The sequence below is a fragment of the Aythya fuligula genome, chromosome 2, assembly GCF_009819795.1.
Source record: "Aythya fuligula isolate bAytFul2 chromosome 2, bAytFul2.pri, whole genome shotgun sequence".
NCBI lineage: Eukaryota > Metazoa > Chordata > Aves > Anseriformes > Anatidae > Aythya > Aythya fuligula.
The window spans coordinates 121,470,866-121,489,508 of NC_045560.1; the positions used below are offsets into that span (position 1 = coordinate 121,470,866).

At 37.0% G+C, this 18,643-nt stretch overlaps 1 protein-coding gene across 2 annotated transcripts in view; it reads left to right on the forward strand.

Moving 5' to 3' along the window:
• The window catches only part of CHD7 (chromodomain helicase DNA binding protein 7), a 128,396-nt gene that overhangs the window by 91,526 nt on the left and 18,227 nt on the right, over positions 1-18,643 (forward strand). For both annotated transcript variants that reach the window (XM_032181484.1, XM_032181485.1), the window contains exons 11-21: positions 643-780; positions 877-998; positions 1,236-1,479; positions 7,237-7,413; positions 8,913-9,056; positions 11,229-11,484; positions 15,954-16,164; positions 16,707-16,902; positions 17,121-17,288; positions 17,989-18,168; positions 18,452-18,562. In XM_032181484.1, coding sequence (XP_032037375.1) covers positions 643-780; positions 877-998; positions 1,236-1,479; positions 7,237-7,413; positions 8,913-9,056; positions 11,229-11,484; positions 15,954-16,164; positions 16,707-16,902; positions 17,121-17,288; positions 17,989-18,168; positions 18,452-18,562 — 1,947 coding nt within the window. The remainder of the gene's footprint in view (positions 1-642; positions 781-876; positions 999-1,235; positions 1,480-7,236; positions 7,414-8,912; positions 9,057-11,228; positions 11,485-15,953; positions 16,165-16,706; positions 16,903-17,120; positions 17,289-17,988; positions 18,169-18,451; positions 18,563-18,643) is intronic.

Here is an 18,643-nt window from a genome sequence, read left to right on the forward strand (position 1 = left end):
AAGGGGCCTTAATTCCATACTTCTGTGTTACCTATATTTGATACAAAGCAAAGCAAAAAACCTTCTATATAGGTAGAAGTATGATTTCCATGCCGGTAATACGGAATTTAAATCAAGTGTGCAAGTCATTGCTAAATGGGTGTTAATATTGTAAATAATAATTTAAACTATGCAGAAGAGGTCCTGGGTTTACTGTTTCTTACTTTTTATGACCTGTTCTGCACAGCAAGATCACTTTGTTTTCTCAGAGACTCCTTTTTGGTCTTAGGAGAATAGAAAGTTTCACTGACTGCATCAGTGCTTCCATACTGCTTGTTCTGTGAATGGTGGATTTTGGGTTGCTTGAAATTGTAAAAATTGGAAAATGAATATTGTTTTACTTTAAAATTTTAGTTTAATATTAGTGATTTCAAATATAGTGTTGTGCTCCTTTCGGTGGTGAACCTGCATTCCCTCCATTCTAATGTGACTTCATTAGGTCGTTAAGATGTCAACCTGCTGTTTGCTTATCCTTTTGGCTGATTCAGACTTTTAGGTCTGGTAATGCTCTTTGAATTTATCTAGCCTGCAGATCTCCTGTAAAAATGATTACATTTTTATTGTTTTAAATTGTGTTCTGATCTTATTTTTATCTTAACAAAGCCTGTAACGCATTATCTGGTGAAATGGTGTTCGCTTCCTTATGAAGACAGCACTTGGGAGCTCAAACAAGACATCGACCAAGCTAAGATTGAAGAATTTGAGAAACTGATGTCTAGGGAGCCAGAAATGGAGCGTGTGGTAAGAATTGGCTCTGTACAGAGGATTTTATTTGAAAATAGTAAAGTAATGTGGTCTTTCAGAAACCACTAATGGGATTTGCTGTATTTGAAACAGGAGCGACCTCCTGCCGATGACTGGAAGAAATCGGAGAGTTCCAGGGAGTATAAAAACAATAACAAACTCAGGGAATACCAGTTGGAGGGAGTAAACTGGCTTCTTTTCAATTGGTACAACACGTACGTAAAATATTGCTTACTACTGAATCCTGCTTGGAAAAGCTATTATAGATTATATGCAATGATAACATTTTAAAGTAGACTTCTCAAATGAGCTTTTAGAATTATTTACATCTTTCATTTTATACTGCAGGAGTTGTATACAAACTATTTTGGGGGGCATGACATAATGTTACGTAAAACATTAAGCGTTAAGTTAGGAAGAAAACATTAAGACTGTTTTTGTTATATTTTCAGACGAAACTGCATTTTAGCAGATGAAATGGGGTTGGGAAAGACTATCCAGTCCATTACGTTTCTCTATGAGATATATTTGAAAGGAATCCATGGTCCTTTCTTGGTTATTGCACCGTTGTCCACAATTCCCAACTGGGAAAGGGAGTTCCGCACCTGGACAGAATTGAATGTGGTTGTGTATCATGGGAGTCAAGCAAGCCGGCGGACCATTCAGTTGTATGAAATGTATTTCAAAGATCCACAGGTAAAAGTGGTGTGTTTTTTTTTTTTCTTTCCCCCTGTGTATGCTTTACTGTTACTAATTAATCTTGGGTTACAAGCGTCAATTAAGTTTTCAGTACTGATACGGTAGGTTTCAACTAATAATAAGGGCGTATGTATTATGGAAGCGACAGGATTTTTTAATAGTAGCCAGGAGATTGGCTGGAAATTAGAGCAGGACCAAGAGTTACTGCGATGGTGACTCTTGTTCAGGTTTTCATTATTTCATGTGAGGGTTACATTGTTTTGCATTCCTGAGGAGGAAGCAGGCAGAAGAGATTCTTAATGGAGAAACTGCTTTAATTGCAACTAAGCTTAAAAATCAATCTTTGCCTACCATTCCAGGAAAAGACTAGCTTGCAGAAATTAAACTTGTCGATGCTTCTTTATCAAATTTTGTAAGTCAGATGCATTTTGAATCTGTTACTACATTCTTGTTGAATAGTCCTTATGAGAGAAGGAGACAAATAAAAAATAATAATTAAAAAAAAAAAGTAAAAAAGAGGATTGGAAGCAGAAAATTATTTCCAAAAAGGAAACTATAAAGAACAACAGCTCTCCACATTTAAACACGTGGCTTTGCTCAGAGTAAGTAAACAGGACTGGGAAAAATAATGTGCATACATTGAATCTTTTTGCAAAGCAACATAAGCCTCCTTACTTAAGAGGAAGGAAAAAAAAAAAGTGGAAGTTCAACCTGATTTGATATATTGTGGAGTATTATTTCCAACAGAGTTTAAGAAGTGATAGTGGTGAATTCATATATTTAGATTTTCTGTAAAGCATTTGATTTTATGCCACCAGATATTTTGATTAATAAACTAGAATGATATAAAATCAATATGGCACACATTAAGTGGATTTAAAACTGGCTAACTGATATTTCTCAATGTAATTGTAAATGAGAAATGATTTACATTTCCAGCATAGTTCTTCAGGGATTGGTTCTTGTCCATGAGCTATATAACACTTTTATCAATGATCTGAAAGAAAACATAAAATCATTACTGAGGAATTTTTCAAATTGCACAAAGATGGGGAGAGTGGTAAATAACTAAGACAGTTCAGGGATAGAGAGTAAGCTGTGTTACTTAGTAAATTGGATCCAAACTAACAACATTCAGACTAGCTACATATAAGGCTATCTGTGAATAAGGCACGAAGATCGTTCCTACAGCAGGGAGAGCTCTGTTATGGAAAGGCTGTAAGACAAATGCACATCCTTTTGTGTCATGATGCACAACCAGTTAAACACAAGTTCATACTGTGAGGCAGTGGTTAAAAAATGAGTGTAATGCAAGTATGTAGGAGTAAAAATGTTTATTACAAGTGAAAACACTACAACATGGTTCTGTTTGTCACTAATGTAGTGAGTGGTCCGGTTCTGCCTAGTTCTCATGCACTTTCTTCAAAAAGTGTTGAAAAACTAGAGCCCTTAAAGAAAAGCTGTGAGGATGGTTGCAAGGTAGAAAACACTTTTACAGGGAAAGATCTGAGTAAAAACTATTTTAAAGATGATGACTATGGTACAACTTGACATGCCAACAGGGCAAACAGAAGCAGGTACTTAAATCTAGTGGAAAAACATAGTAATTTATAGTAGCTACAGGTTAGATCTGTTTGGCCTAGAAAATATTGTATTTTCTCAGCAATTTATCAAAGAAACTTCCAAAACAAAATCAGATACAGTGCTGTAAAAGATGATTGATTTGAATAACAGTTGCTGCACTGAGGTATAATGACTTGCATTACTTAGGATTAATAATTGCATTTAGCTTCTTACCTAGATGTATAATGAACTGGAATTAAGTGATTTATATTTTGGGATAATAATCGCATTTGACTTTGTGCCTAAATGTATAATACACAAATGAACCAGAATTAATTGATTTGTATTTTTATCTGTTTCAAATATTATTTATAATCAAGGAGAAATGATATTTTGTATCAATTTTTTTAAATGGTTTTATACAAATATTGTCTCTGTTTTACTGAAGTATTTCCTGATATTAAAAATTAGGTTTGTTTCTTTGGTTATTTAAATGGCACTTCTTTCAGTGTGTCCATCCCCATAGGATGCAGCAGTTGACATAGCCTGAAACCTGAGGGACTGTCGTCAGAAAATTCCCACATCCTGTGCATGTTCTCAGTGTAATTTTGACAATATTGTTTTGTTCATCTAAGGTCTAGTTGCTGCAGGAAATTCTGTTTGTCCTGTCGCCATGTTCTTCACTCTTCTTGCAATAACCACGTAGCGAGTAATGGCACAGAACAAATGAACCAGTTCCTGCTAGCTTTGCTCTATCAACTGGCTTGAGTCAGACAATTGCCATGGTTGGGCATAAAGCAGGAATGGAGGCAACTCTTCCTTTTGGTGACAGCTTAGATGTATCGTGAAATCACATTCTGTCTTCGGTTCTCCGTAGGATTCTGTCTGCTGTGAAATGCACGGTAGAAACTGAATTACAGGGGAAAAAAATCTCTTCGTTTTCTGACAAAACGAATCGGCATGTAGTGTTCAGTCTGTCATCCTTTAAATCCCCATCAGCAGGCATATGATGGGGAATGAGGAGGGAGCGAAGGCAAGGCAAGCTTTGGCACTATCATTTCTGGTCCCCTTGCCAAACACATCAACTCAAACATTGGCATCTTTGGCTTTTTAGGTCTTAACATGAAAGAGGCCTCTCAAGCTGAGCAGATTCTCAAAAAGACAGCTGAATGTTGTGAAAATCTGTCTTTGAAGGGCAATAAAAAAAAAAAAAAAAAAAAAAAAAGCCTAAGAAGCTCCTAACCCATCTGCAGTAGTTTGGTTTTCAGAAGCACCACCAGTAATCAGAGTCAAGTTGTAATGAAAACATTGTAGAGAGTGGTTGATAATGAAATAATTTTTTTCAGTGGTGTGACTTTGAAACTAAGGACAGCTGCCTTCTGCCTTGCTGTTTGTGAGGGTCACTGTGAGAAGCCTCTTTGGGTATTCCTGAGCAGTACAACAGAGAGGCCCTTCTGGAGGCCTTCCCTGCTTGGAACACCAAATAAACCAAACCCTTTTCTGTAGTATCCTACCTCTGAGAAAGTCCTGTTGTAAGATCAGGAAAACTATACATGCCAAATAAAAATAAGGGCAGAGCCCTGCAAAAGAGTTGATGTGTTTGAGGGAAATTTGCTTTGCAGTGTAATGACTAAGAAGAGAAGCCACCTGGCCCATGTGTAGAGACAGGATACCTTTACCTGGTTGATTTTAACTGAAAATAATGCCATTAATATTCAGGACTCTTTCTGGCTTGTGTGGTTTGTTCCTTTTGGACTCAGTGGGTGTTGATTTAACAGAGTATTTACTTGTTTGCGTTGTTTTCTTCCTTGCTGAGAAGCCACAGAGCTATGGTTAGTACACAGCACTGTAAGGCAGTATTTCACCAACAGGAACTCTGTCTTTCACCAAAGATGTCAAGTTGTGTTTTACAGAGTGGGTGAGACTTTGTTTTCCAGACGCCTTTCTGCTATAATTAGTAAATATGTGTGTTCCTCGCATCTGTTCTCTTCTTCATCAACACGGAGGCTGAGGCTGGTGGGAGAAGATCGTGTTAATCTTTCCAAGTTCCCACTGGTGGAATGTGCATCTTTTTAGTAGTCTGGTTCTTATACATATCCACTGGTCCTCTCAATTTGTATCTGCTAAGAGGTAGTGCCCCCAAGCTTTATGCTCATATCTAATTATTGCACCTTGTGGGCTGCCTCTGTTGCTTTAGTTACTTCCAGAAGAATTTCCTGTACAGAACAGAAAACTATTTCCCATGAGGAGGACTGACTTCCTCAAATGGAAAAAGTTCTCTGAGTACGTTGATGCGAAATTGCTGTGTTTCCAGCATCAGAGAACTTCATTTGGATGCCACACTGAAACACAGTAAACTGATATCCTGGTTGTCTAAGCCACCTGTGAAAGCACTGTAGGTCACTTTAAATTACCTGATAATTACCTGATAATTTCTACATTTACATTTCTCAAATGTGAGAGGAATAGGATTACTTAGGATTCTTTCCCATACTTTCCTGAGTCTTTGAGGCCCAAAGCAGCTGAATAACTTCATCATTCACCTTCAGAAGCTCTTGGAGCTTCTGTTTAATTCTCTCCTATGTTCACTCACTTCAGCACAGCATTTGACTCTTCTGGACAACCATTGCTGTAGCTCTGAAATGTGAGCTGTTGTGTCAAAACCACCCTTCGTAATTTAATGTGAGATTTAGACAGCTCTAAATATATAATCCAGGGTGGTTCTGATGATTTTTGCTTCACCTGGATGAACTGCTTTACGTAGGGATCATTTTTGTAGAGCGCTGCTTGCCAAACACTATACATGCACTCGCTCATGGAAGTGTTTCCTACTACTTGGAAAGAATCGCCTCGGCTGCGTTCTCATATCTTCAAAGTTCTTGAAAAGATCTGGTTCTTGAAAAGATCACAGTGTTTCAGCTTACTGGCTTTCTAGTTACTTGGTGTATCTTCATCTGCTGTTTGTTAGATAACAACTGTGTATCTCCTGAGAAGGTCAATGTTTCTGGAATATGCTATGGGGAAGGCACTGTCGAGCAGGTCATTACTTCCTATGAAGTGCTCTTGATGTGCATATACAGAATTAGTGCTGAGCTCAAGGCACAAGATTTCCAACCATTTCCAAGAGTGGGTAGCCAATTCTGATCCCCACAGTTTGGAGAGGATTATATGCATGTCACTTACAAAAGCATTCAGACTTGTGTGTATTTGAAGGAAGTGAAGGCCATCTTCCTGTGAAATACCTTTCTTTTGAAATGTTCTCAGTATAGAACCCACAACATACTGTTCTCAAAGCAGGACACACTTTGAACTTGGATGGTGCTTATCCTAGCAGAGATGGGGTTCCTGTGAAGACAAAGTACCACTTGAGATATTCAGTTACATATTTCTTTGAACAAGATTAGGCAGCAATATGGCACAGTGTCAGAAAGATGTTCATTTTATGGTTTTGTGTAGAGTTTTTTCAGGGTTTTTCTGAAACAGGCTTTTAGTATCAACCCTGAAAATAACACCTTTAATTAAACAAAGAAATAGCAAAGATGAAGCCAAACATCATCCTGTTGAACTTTCCTTAACACAAGATTACCAAAGTATCAGAGAAAAGTGTGTGAAGATGTACATTCCCCATTTACAAGTTCAGCAATTTGCTTCTTTTCAAAGTTGCTTACTGTAATTGTAGGTGGTTTAGTTATCTAATGACCATCAGAAAAAAATGTACTGTTTACTGAGAGCAAAATATACTAACAGAAAATGAATCCCTTCATATAATTCTTGGTTATTTGGATGGTTTGGGAGGACTGTTATATAGCTCCTTGATTTAAAAGGAAAAGATTTCTCTTGAGAAAGTCTGAAACCTTATTTGAATATTGCAGCAATACATTAATGCTTCCAGGCATTAATATAATCCATACAAATTATGGCTGAAGTAATTGTATAACATCTTTGTAATGAATATGCAGTGACGCTGTGAGCCTTTTTACAGGATAAAAAGACAGAGCTTGCATGATACCAGTAGTAAACTTAGGCATTTGTGTTCCTTCAATGAGTCACTGATAATGACTTCATGTACTTAAAATAATTTGCCCATTGTACTGCTCTGTGTTTTCTTTAAAGAGGGAATTCTGAAGATGAAACAAATTTACTTCCTTGCTTTGCCAATCGGTTTACTCTAACTTTTGGTATTCTTTTTAGGGTCGCGTGATAAAGGGGTCCTACAAGTTCCATGCCATTATCACGACATTTGAAATGATTTTGACTGACTGCCCAGAGCTGCGTAACATTCCATGGCGTTGTGTGGTAATCGATGAGGCCCACAGGCTGAAAAACAGGAATTGTAAGCTTTTGGAAGGACTCAAGATGATGGACCTGGTCAGTGTGTGCCTATTGTTTTCTTTTCTTTTCTGATTGTTTTTACTTCTGCATGTTCTGTATTTAATCATTCCTGATTTGCGGTTTCATAAATAAGTAAAAAAAAAAAAAAAATTCTCAACTGAAAGTAGTAAATATTAAGAAGAATGAGGGAAAGCAGCTTGCAGTCTTTAAAACATCTGCCATCTGCAAGTGTATGCATACCTTGAATTCTGGTGTGCTGATGTTTCATCAGGCTCTACATTAATTCAAACCTAGAATAATGTGGATTATTTTAAGAGAATCAAGATTTTTTTTCCCCCTTTCTCTATCTTCATGTGACGTACTTTTATAATCCTCCATAGTTCCTTCTTTACATAGACATTTATTTAAAGGTATAATGTGGACAGGTGACCAAATACTGCCCTGAGAGTTAAATTGCTCTGAATTAAAGTCAACTCTAATGTTAATTTGTTGCAAGGCAATAAGGAAGTTCTTTCAGACCAGTTAAGGAAGGGAAATGTGAGTTTGGTTTCTGATGTTTGCATAAATACATATATATTATATGCTCAAAATATGTAATATTTAACACAGAGAAAAAAAATAAGAAGATGGTTTTAAAGCTATTTAGTGTTTTTTAGGTCAGGAGATTCTTTAAAAATGCAGTAGGAACACAGACCAAGTTAATACCTGGAACTCAAAACCACCTATTTCCGATGATAATGCAGTGGGATAAACATTAGCTTATACAAGCACTGGTGACCTGTAGGTCACTTTTAGATTCTGTTTCCCTGTTTTTTAAATAATACTTTTCTTGAAGGAATCTTGAAGCTTAATGGATGAACGTTTGTAAAAATACTGCATATAGTCTGTTTATTTTTTTAATACGGTTGCTGTTAAAGGAAAGCAGAGCTTACAGCCGTGGCTATAGATGGGAAGATAGGGGACTTCCCACTTCAGTTCTTGTTCAACTACTAAATTCATGTTTGAATTTGAGCAAGCTGCTTAACCTCTCTGGGCACCTACTCAAAAGAAACATGCAACAAGAAGCATGCAACTTTTCCTCTCATCTCCGTCAGCCTCTTGCTCTGTTGTGTGTAGTTAGAAAGTAGGACTCTGCTTCAGGTTCTCTCTGTTATAAATGTATACCTGCACTAAAGGGATTCATGTACCGAGATATGCTAGAGTTACAGCAAATCAGTGGTTTTATACTGGAAGTATAAGTTCAGCTGTTACTTTGCCACTTAAAATCCATTGTATTTGTGAAAGAACTGGAATGTTATGGGTCAGTAAAATCTCTTTTATCTGGAGGACTTTTGAAGATCTTTTTAAGAGGTGAAGTATTTTTTGGAGCTAGCTGGAGGAAGGCCAGAACACTACTTACAAATATTTTGAAAAGAACTATATGTAAGTAGTTGGAGCAAAAAGAAAGCACAGATGAAAGATACGTATAGGGAAAAAACATTGTATTGAAAGTGAATTTAGATGGATTCCTAGACAACTGTTTCTTAATCTTTCAGGAACATAAAGTGCTGCTTACAGGAACTCCTTTGCAAAATACAGTAGAAGAGCTATTTAGCTTGCTTCACTTTTTGGAACCAGGTCGTTTCCCATCAGAAACCACATTCATGCAAGAATTTGGGGATCTGAAAACTGAAGAACAGGTAATCTGCTCCTGCACACTTACTTCTCTCTTTACATATTGTGAATTCAACCCCTTTGCTATATCTGAACTTTATTACTTGCTTTTACAAGTAATACCTGTTTTTCTTCTTAGAAGTCCAGAGTGGATTTATCCTTAGGGTTCTTTTTTTGTTGTTGTTGATTCTTACACCTTTGACCGAAAGTCAGTTTGCCTTATCATTGTTTTGTTTCTTTGTCAACTGGTCATGCAGAAACATGTTTTATGCTCTTCTTTGAGCATCAGTAGCAGAGTGAGGAGACCGTAATTTCTGTGGAGTTAATGTCCAGGAGTTTTATAAATGCTTTCTGTGCAAATGGGAACGTATTTGAAAGAAGCAGCCAAATGGAGGGAGGTTCTTTTTTGACTGACTCAAAAATGGATTTCTCAAGCTGCCCAATGAGAGAAATGCATAAATCAAAGCAGAATGAAAACCGCTTAATGCAACATCCTAGATCTCAAACGTAAAAGATACTGATGATAAAATATAAATATAAAACTTAAGAGATTTTTGTATGTATGAAACATTTTAAAAAGTCAGGAGGTAACAGTCAAACCACCTTAAAAATAAGGATTTAATTAAAACAGAACACCTTAATTTAGGCACCCTAATTTGGCTCTTTAACTTTGTGACTGCGTGCATTTTTGTGTGCAACTCAACTTGGTTCTGTCTGAAAATTCCAATTTCTTGTATTTCTAACTTTTTGAGTGCTTGAAGTGGTTAACATTGAGATTATCTCTATCATAGGTAATAGTCTAAATAAATAAATAAATAAATAAATACAGTTCTCCTCCAGCCCCCCACCACCTGGACAATCACAGTGTGTCCTGCGGGAATCATAGGGTATGTTTCCACACAGATTGTGCATGCAGTTGCATGTCAGTCAGCCTGGACTCTGACCTGATTGGAAGTGAGCCAACTATGATCCAGAAGCCATGTACTCCTGTTAATACAGTGTTTGAACTGGAGTTAATATATCCTAACTCTCATCATAGCTTCTGTTTGGCCAGCTCAAAATGTCAGCAGGGCAGGACTGGAAGTGATGCTATGTATGGAAATATAACTTAAATACGCCATCGGTTGTCAGCAGATATGGATTGTTTGGGCCAAAAAGTTTTGGAAGAAGTGCCTTCTTGCGAATACACCATTAGATGTTTTGAAATTTGATTTTTTGTCTTGCAAATGTTAGATGAGATTATATGCTATTGATTTAGGTTTTCTCCTCCATTCCTTGCAGTCCTACTCCATGTGTTTTTTTTTCATTGTTCATCCTTCTGTACTAATTTGTTGCCTTTCACTTGAAGTCATCTTATTAATAAGGGAATTATGTGAATTCAGAAGAAAGTGTCTTTTATTCTTGTTTCTGCTACACAGCACCCTAGCAGGAGATGATGACCAATTTCAGGATATATTGTCAACTTTTTGACACTGAGCTGGTTTGTACTTTGATGAGAGACAGAACCTAAAACCAACAGAAATGCCAATCTTGTTATATATGGAGTATGCCTGAGTTTTTATATAAAGGGCTTTACAATGGTTTGATCTAACTAGGCTGACTTTGTTAGAGGAAAATGGGTGCTTTCCCCCTGCCTCATAAAGTATATGTTGCAAAACCTGGAGTAAAAAAAAATAATTTAGCATTAAAAATATTACAGCATTACAATGTTTTGAGAACAGGCCTACGTAGTTCTCTATGTTGGTGAATGTGAAAACTAAGGAAGTAAGAAACGAATTAGAAGCAGACATTTGGAGGGTAAAAATAGCCTATTTCACTGTGGTTAGTGGTTAGAAGTTACTGCAAAGCTTGATCTTACAGTCAGATTTGGTTATGTATTTGTTTGTGCTTACCTGGGGTTAGCTTTGCATGATGGGTGTGTGGTACTGCCCTTGTCTGGAGAGACAGTTCTAAGTGAGGTCATCTAACAACATTCTCTAAACAGAGGTGGTGCGTGCTAAAAATGACTTCAGAAGTTTACATCACGTTGTTGGTAAGGAAATTTCAGTCTCTAGGTCTTTGAGGAAAGACTTTTTACAAATGCTGTCTACCTGTGATCTGAAGTAGAAATTTTAGAATTAAGAAAACTTTACAAAATAGAAAAATAAATGTGCAGCCCTACAGCTTTAATTGTTATTTATATCACACATGTTTTCTAGGTGCAAAAACTGCAAGCTATTTTGAAGCCGATGATGCTGAGACGTCTCAAGGAGGATGTAGAAAAGAACCTGGCCCCCAAAGAGGAAACTATTATTGAAGTTGAGCTGACAAATATTCAGAAGAAATATTATCGTGCTATTCTTGAAAAGAATTTCACATTTCTTTCTAAGGGTGGAGGTCAGGCAAACGTACCTAATCTTTTAAACACTATGATGGAACTAAGAAAATGCTGCAATCATCCGTACCTTATTAATGGTAGGCCTTATATTTTTCTTCTCATTCAGAAAGCATTTGTAAGAAAGCTCAGCATGTTAAAAATTCTGTTCTGATGTCTCCAGACAGATAGTCATTTATTCATATTTTTCCTGAAATACCTATGGTGAAAGTAGTGTAGAAGACTTTATTTATTTATTTATAAAGTGGAATAGTGGCATAAATTTTTAGGTTCTCTTCTGTTTTGATATCTGCTAGTCAGGACAGTGTTCCTTTTGAAAACACCTGCACTGCTTTTTCAAGGCTTGCTTGGTCCTGACAGAGTTGTTGTTAATATTATCAAGTTTGTGTTACCAGGTTTTTCTTTCTGTTATTTCTGACAAAGAAGATTTCAATATCATGCAGGTTGTTGGATGCTGGTGTAAAGATGACAATATTTTTTTTCACAGTTCCAGTTAGCTGCTACTTCTTTTCTTGCCACAGAGATAGTAACTGTTTCTGAATAAAAGTTGTGGGGTAGGAAGTGATTGAGACATGCTTTTTCGGACATGTGTAGTCAGTTCATTTTCCTCTTTTTTTGGACCAGTTAAATGATTTGTATGAATGTCATATTAGATTTTAATGACAAATCCTGTTTCATTGTGATATTGTTGCATTTAGATCAGGGTTACCTACAGCAAATAGATGTTGAACCAGCTAACTGCATCAGTCTGAAGTATGCTAAACTGTATGCATTGGTGAAATCAGATCTTCCCTTTGAGGGTATAATGCAAGCCTCCAGTTCCTTGTTTCCCAACTCCTTTTCGTCACTGTATATGACTTATGATATTGCTGGTTTAATGCTGCCTATAAGCTTCACAGAACATGTTGTGAAAGATTGTTTTTTTCCAGAGCTATATTTCAGCTTTTCAGATTCAGTGATTTCTGCATTCTGTTGTATGACCTCAAAACTGCAGTGCTTGTTTTCTTTCTTGACATATTTTGTTCTGATCCACCAAATGACATCTCGTTATATTTCATGTGCAAGTAATTATTGCAAAGACATGATACAGAGTTACTCCAAAGTACTTGAACCCAGCCGTGCTAGTTGGCTGCTCAGTTTCTAAACTCCGATGAGCATACAGTAAAGGAGCTTTGTGGTTCCAGTAGGGCTTTCTGTTGTTTGTTGGTTCTGTGTTTGAAGTTGATCCATTACATAAATAGGTTTACCAGAAAGTAGTTCAGGATGTTCAGGTTACGAGCTTCTGAACTTGATGCTTTATACGTTCCTTGTTTTTCTGCTTGTTTAAACCTATTGATTACTTTTCCTCATTTCTTAGTTGTTACAAGGAGTAAAGTGCATGTTTTGCTCCTATCTAGTTTTGTCAAATAGAGTTCGTAAGCAATGCTGCAAACACTAGTTACAATGATTTCTTTTCCTCACAAGTCTTGTATCATTTAATGTCTGTTAGACGCTGCTGCAATCCAGGTAGCTGTGTGGAAAGTTTCAAGTATTTTTGGATGACTTTCCCTTAACCCTAATAAAGAGAGATGGGGATGTCTCTTGAGAGCTTTTTCCTTTTTAACATTTTAGTGACTTCTGAACATTTGGGCTTGCTTGGCATGCAGCAAAACGGCAGGTGGGTCAAGCCATCAGATTCGATGGGAGGGGTAAAATAAATGAATGCTGACTATTATCAGTGTGGAAGATGGAACCAAGCAACCGAGTTCTTTGTAGTTCTAGGAGAGAAAGTACTCGGAACATCCTGTAGTTGTCTGAGCCTGAGGTTTTACCTTGTTGATCAGTGATTAACATCTTTGTATTTGCATTGATGATGCAAGTTTGTTCTAGTTCTGTCAAGAGGTCTTGCAGTAGCACCAGGACAACACCGTGCAACCTTAAGGGCTGTTAGAGTAGCAAGATCTTGAGACTTAACCACTTCTATAAAGAGGTCTCTGAACCCTTCTCATTTTCTGCTACATTTACAGGTTTGTAAGCTAGCAGCAAGGCATGGGTATTTGAATATAGAGCCCAGGCAGAACACTATTTTTTTTGTTTTGCATAAAAGTTGTGAGCAACTCTTCTAGATAATCTTCAGTTAAGAGCCATAGGAGATTATATATGATAAATAGCATGGTAGGAGTTGAACGTGGTGGTTTTTGTTTGTTTCTTGATGGCAGATCTGCTCTTGTGGTAGTGAGGGGAGAGTGGCTCTCTGCTGAAACTGACCTTGAGTAGACTTCTAGAGAGAGCAGCTGCATGTTGTGTGATCTCCAACCAAGCTGGACTAGCATTGTCTGTTGGTTTCCTCAGGGCTGGACTCCTTGCTTTCTCCCTAGCAACCACCCTCAAGTATTCATCCATCATACTTCTTTCTCTGGCTCCAAGATGCAGCAGCAGGGAGTGCCTCTGCTTGCACATGCTACAAAGCAGAGTGGAAAACACTGGAAAGGTTTCTTTTTCTGTTCCTTGTGCTCTCTTGAGCCCTCCAAGTCTCTCTTAATTAGGAGTGGAAGTAGGGGATTTCCTGATGGACCAGGCACACATTCAGATTGCTTTCTTTCAGCCACTAATAAAAAAACAGGTAGAATAGAACTGTTACAGGCACCCAGGTACTACATCAAATATCTTGGGTAACAGGTACTCAGTGTTCATCGCTTACTTGCAATTGAAGTAGAAGTGAAATGGTCAGCACAGACCTTTACAGGGCTTAGGTAGGATAGGATTACTGGACTAGCAGTTTTTCGGCGGTCATGGGCTGTTATTGAAGTGTGTCTTGCTGAGACCAAATGCTGATGCTGAAAATTCTTCATTCATTAGACCTGTTTGTAGGTTTGTTGTCGTATAGTTGGCCTAACCACTTTGCTTCTGAAGGCAGTGAGTTTGTGTGCTGGTTTACTGGTAGCTGGTTTACTGGTGCTGGTTTACTGAAGCTTACATGTGTGTATCACAGCTGATTCAGAAGTAAGTCATGTAATGAAGAAAGATCATTACAGCTACTATATATGAGCTACCAGACAGCCTGTTAAGTTCTGAAATTGCATAAACTTAGTACAGAATCTAAGATTTACTACCTGCTACCCCAAACTCTCCTAGTTTACAAAAGAGGAAGTAATATGATTGAAGGGAGCTTGAAGGAGTTTCTAACTCTATTTTCACATGGCTTTCTTTCTCGTAGAGGCAAACTGTTGGGATCAGTAATAATTGGAGTAGGGCAAGAAAAGAAAGAAAATTTTTAAGAAAGATTCAGCATTGTAAAACTATATTTAAATGTGGTCACATCTTGAACCTGTTAAATGTTGTGAAAGCTAGCAGTGCAAGTATTTTGTGTAATGTGAAGCTGCCAGCCTGCATAGGGTGGCATCTAGTTGAGACACCATGTAACAGTAGGCACTGAACCAGTGATCACACAGTGAAGGGTTTGTTTGCATGTGTGTTTACTTCCATCTAGTTACAGCTAGGGTTTGAGAAAGATGCTCTTTGGAAGCCTGGCAATAAGTTTTTTCTCCCCTGCCTCAGCCCTCCCACCCTTCCTTGTGTTCCTCCAAAACGATGTTGAAATTGGATGTTATGAACTCTTTTTTTTTTTTTTTTTTTTTAAAGAAATTCAGAGGTACTGAAAAAGACAGCCCCCAGAAGGTTTCTGTGGGTGTGAAATAAGCTTAGGATGAAGATTCCTAGACTTTTACTTAGGCAAGAATAGTCAACTGATAATGCTTTGAATAGTAAATTATTTGTAGAAGGGACATGAAAATGGGATAAAAGCATCAGAAAGGTTGGAGAATAAAGATAAAACTTGAACTTGGTCTGTAGTCATTGGGTAATGAGCAGTATAAGGAAATATTTGTTGCTATGCTTTTGGTTCATAGAGGGAATGGCAAGAAAGAACTTGTGACTAGTTCTGGAAAGAACATATCCATTGGGTAGCTTCACCAAACTGAGGAAAAAACACATTCATTGAGAAAAGAAAGCTAAATAGAGGATAAATTATTTCACACAGCTTATTTTTTCCAGTGTTTTTTTTCATTGTTTGTATTTTGATTTTGTAATTAATAATAATGGAAGGAGCAGGTCTATATCATGATTGTTTAAGCCTGGTTTTGGTTTTAAATGCACAGGTATCAATGTGATTTATATTCCTTGTATTTTCCTCTAAAAACAAGATATTTTTCTTCCATGTTGCATTTAGAAAAGGACAGAAAATCCACTTAGTCAATTGGAATATGGTTTATTTATTTTTTTCTTAATTTCTCATTAAATTGTTTGCATTAAATAGTTGTATGAATATGTGTAGAAAAGATTATACTCCTTTTAAAAAAAAAGAAATTGAATGAATGCTCAAAGTTACTTTTTATTTATGCTGTATTTGTGTATATGTTTGCTTTAAATTTAAGATTAATATTTTTTATAAATGTTTATTCACATAATGCTTAAAACATTCCTGCGGTCTCTATAGGGTATTGAAGGCAAGCTCATTGTTTATTAATAAAACCCTTTGCAGTGTTCATGTATTGCTGTCCAATCTTTGCAGGTGCTGAAGAGAAAATTTTGGAAGAGTTTAAAGAAACACACAATGCCGACTCTCCAGATTTTCAGCTCCAGGCAATGATCCAGGCTGCTGGCAAGCTAGTACTGATTGACAAGCTGCTGCCAAAACTGAAGGCTGGTGGCCACAGGGTGCTTATCTTTTCCCAGATGGTGCGCTGCTTGGACATACTGGAAGACTACCTCATTCAAAGACGGTGAGAGCAACAATATAATACAATTCTAAATAAACTGTGCTTTCCTCAGTGGCCACAGTATTTAACCTGTGAGAGATCCATATTGTAATGGGATGAAATTCAAATGCGTTACAGTATTTTCTGTAGGAATCTTGATTAAAGGAGAAAAGCATACCTGTAAGGTGCAAGTACTGAAGTTTTTCTTTTCAGTGAGTATAAAGTGACCTTACAAGAGCTTTGATGAGTCCTCTTAGTTTTCTACTCAGTGAAATATTTCAGTTTCGCTGGAGTTTTTTCATTTAATCTTGAATATTTATTTTATTCCTTGGAGTGAAAGTCTGCTCTTTACTGAAAGGCATGAAACCAGAGACAAGATAGTACGTCTTCCACTGATGAAGGTGGTGGATACAAGAACAGTCACTCAGTTTGTTTAGCTATTTTGATGCTATAGTAACATTTTCCTTTAAAAACAAAACAAAACAATATATTCTTAAAAGAAACAATGACACAGAAGTTAAGAACGTTTTCAGTAAAATTCTCTTTATAACACATCTTTATTTCAGGTACCCATATGAACGAATTGATGGCCGAGTAAGAGGCAACTTGCGTCAGGCAGCTATTGACAGGTTTTCAAGACCTGATTCTGATAGGTTTGTTTTCCTGCTGTGTACAAGGGCAGGAGGTTTGGGCATTAATCTTACTGCTGCTGATACCTGCATCATTTTTGATTCAGACTGGAATCCCCAAAATGACCTACAGGTAATATTACAAGAGGTGATTCAATTGAAAACTTTTTTTTTCGTGTTTGCTGTGTCTTGTAGGCAAATAAAATTCCAAAGTATGTGTTGTCCATGTCTTAAAAACATAAGGATTATTGTTTATATTGAGAGCAATAACTTCTAAAGTAAGATTTCTGTATTGATTTTTTTTCCTTATCTTTTGTCACCTGTAACTGAGTATCTGTCTTATTTCATCAGGCTCAAGCACGATGTCACAGAATTGGACAGAGCAAATCAGTGAAAATTTACAGGTTGATAACAAGGAATTCTTACGAAAGGGAAATGTTTGACAAAGCTAGCTTGAAGCTTGGCCTCGATAAGGCTGTGCTACAATCTATGAGTGGAAGAGAAAATGCTACAAATGGGGTAAGAATTAATATAAGGTGCATGATCAACAAATGCTTGGAATGGGTAACTCCTTCCTTATGCTTTAGCTGGAGAACAATAGTTTTCAGATAGAGTATGGCATGTATGTTAAAGCGGGGTTAATTAAGGGCAAGGCTACATGAACTGTCTCAGACTATCTGATGAATCATTAATTGCCCAAAGTAGGCAGGTAGAGTCATATTCCCTCAATCCTCATTCACTCTCATCATTCATCCTTTTACATGGGGTTGATCCTAGCACCTTTTGTACTTCTTACAGTCCCTTCCCATACCTTGTCATTCCCCCCCCCCCCAATACCCCCTCTTCCCCCTTTTTTTATTTGCTTTAACCTTTTTCCTTTGGACTTCTTTGCTTTAGCTTTTTGTCAGGTTGGTAAGTCTGGTAAGTCAAATGTGCTCTCAGGAGGAGCTTAGCAGTCATCAGAGCTAAAGTAAAGGGATTCAGTGACAATGAATTATTAAATTGTTTGAACTACTCATATAACTTCACCCTGAGAATGTTGTTGTTTGCATTCTACTTTCAAAGGTGACTTCAGCATGAATATTTAATTGACCAACACGCCATTATCTTAAAAGTTCATTTCCTAAAATGCTAAATAAAAATACAATCAATCTGATTATGCTGTTGGATATAAACATTGACTGGTGTCAAAAAAGCCCACCTCTCTTATACGTTACAGGTGCAACAGCTTTCTAAGAAAGAAATAGAAGATCTTCTTCGAAAGGGGGCATATGGTGCTCTGATGGACGAGGAAGATGAAGGGTCTAAGTTTTGTGAAGAGGATATCGATCAGATTCTCTTAAGGCGAACGCACACAATTACTATTGAATCTGAAGGAAAAGGCTCAACGTTTGCAAAGGTGTGCACCGATATTCAGAGGAAAAATAATAAAATGTGACCAGGATAGATGAAGTAGTATTAAATTTCATTATATGGCAATTTAATTTTTCAATGTACTTTTGTGGGACTTCTTGCAATAGTTGGAACATCTGTATTTTCACTTATGATGGTTTATGTGCTTAACTTTTTTTTTCTTGAAAAAGTCATTTTGTAAGTCCTTAATATTATATTTACCAGTGAAAATAGACATTCTTTGTAGCATGTAGTTAAGAAACCAATGCATGTGTTTTGACGTTTACTAGGCTAGTTTTGTTGCATCTGGGAACAGGACAGACATTTCTTTGGATGACCCTAATTTTTGGCAGAAGTGGGCAAAGAAGGCTGAGCTGGATATTGATGCTTTAAATGGAAGGGTAAGAGCTTTATGACAGTACCCAGTTCCATTAAATTGAAGATTTTTCTCCTCCTAAATTTTTACATTTCCACTTTCATTT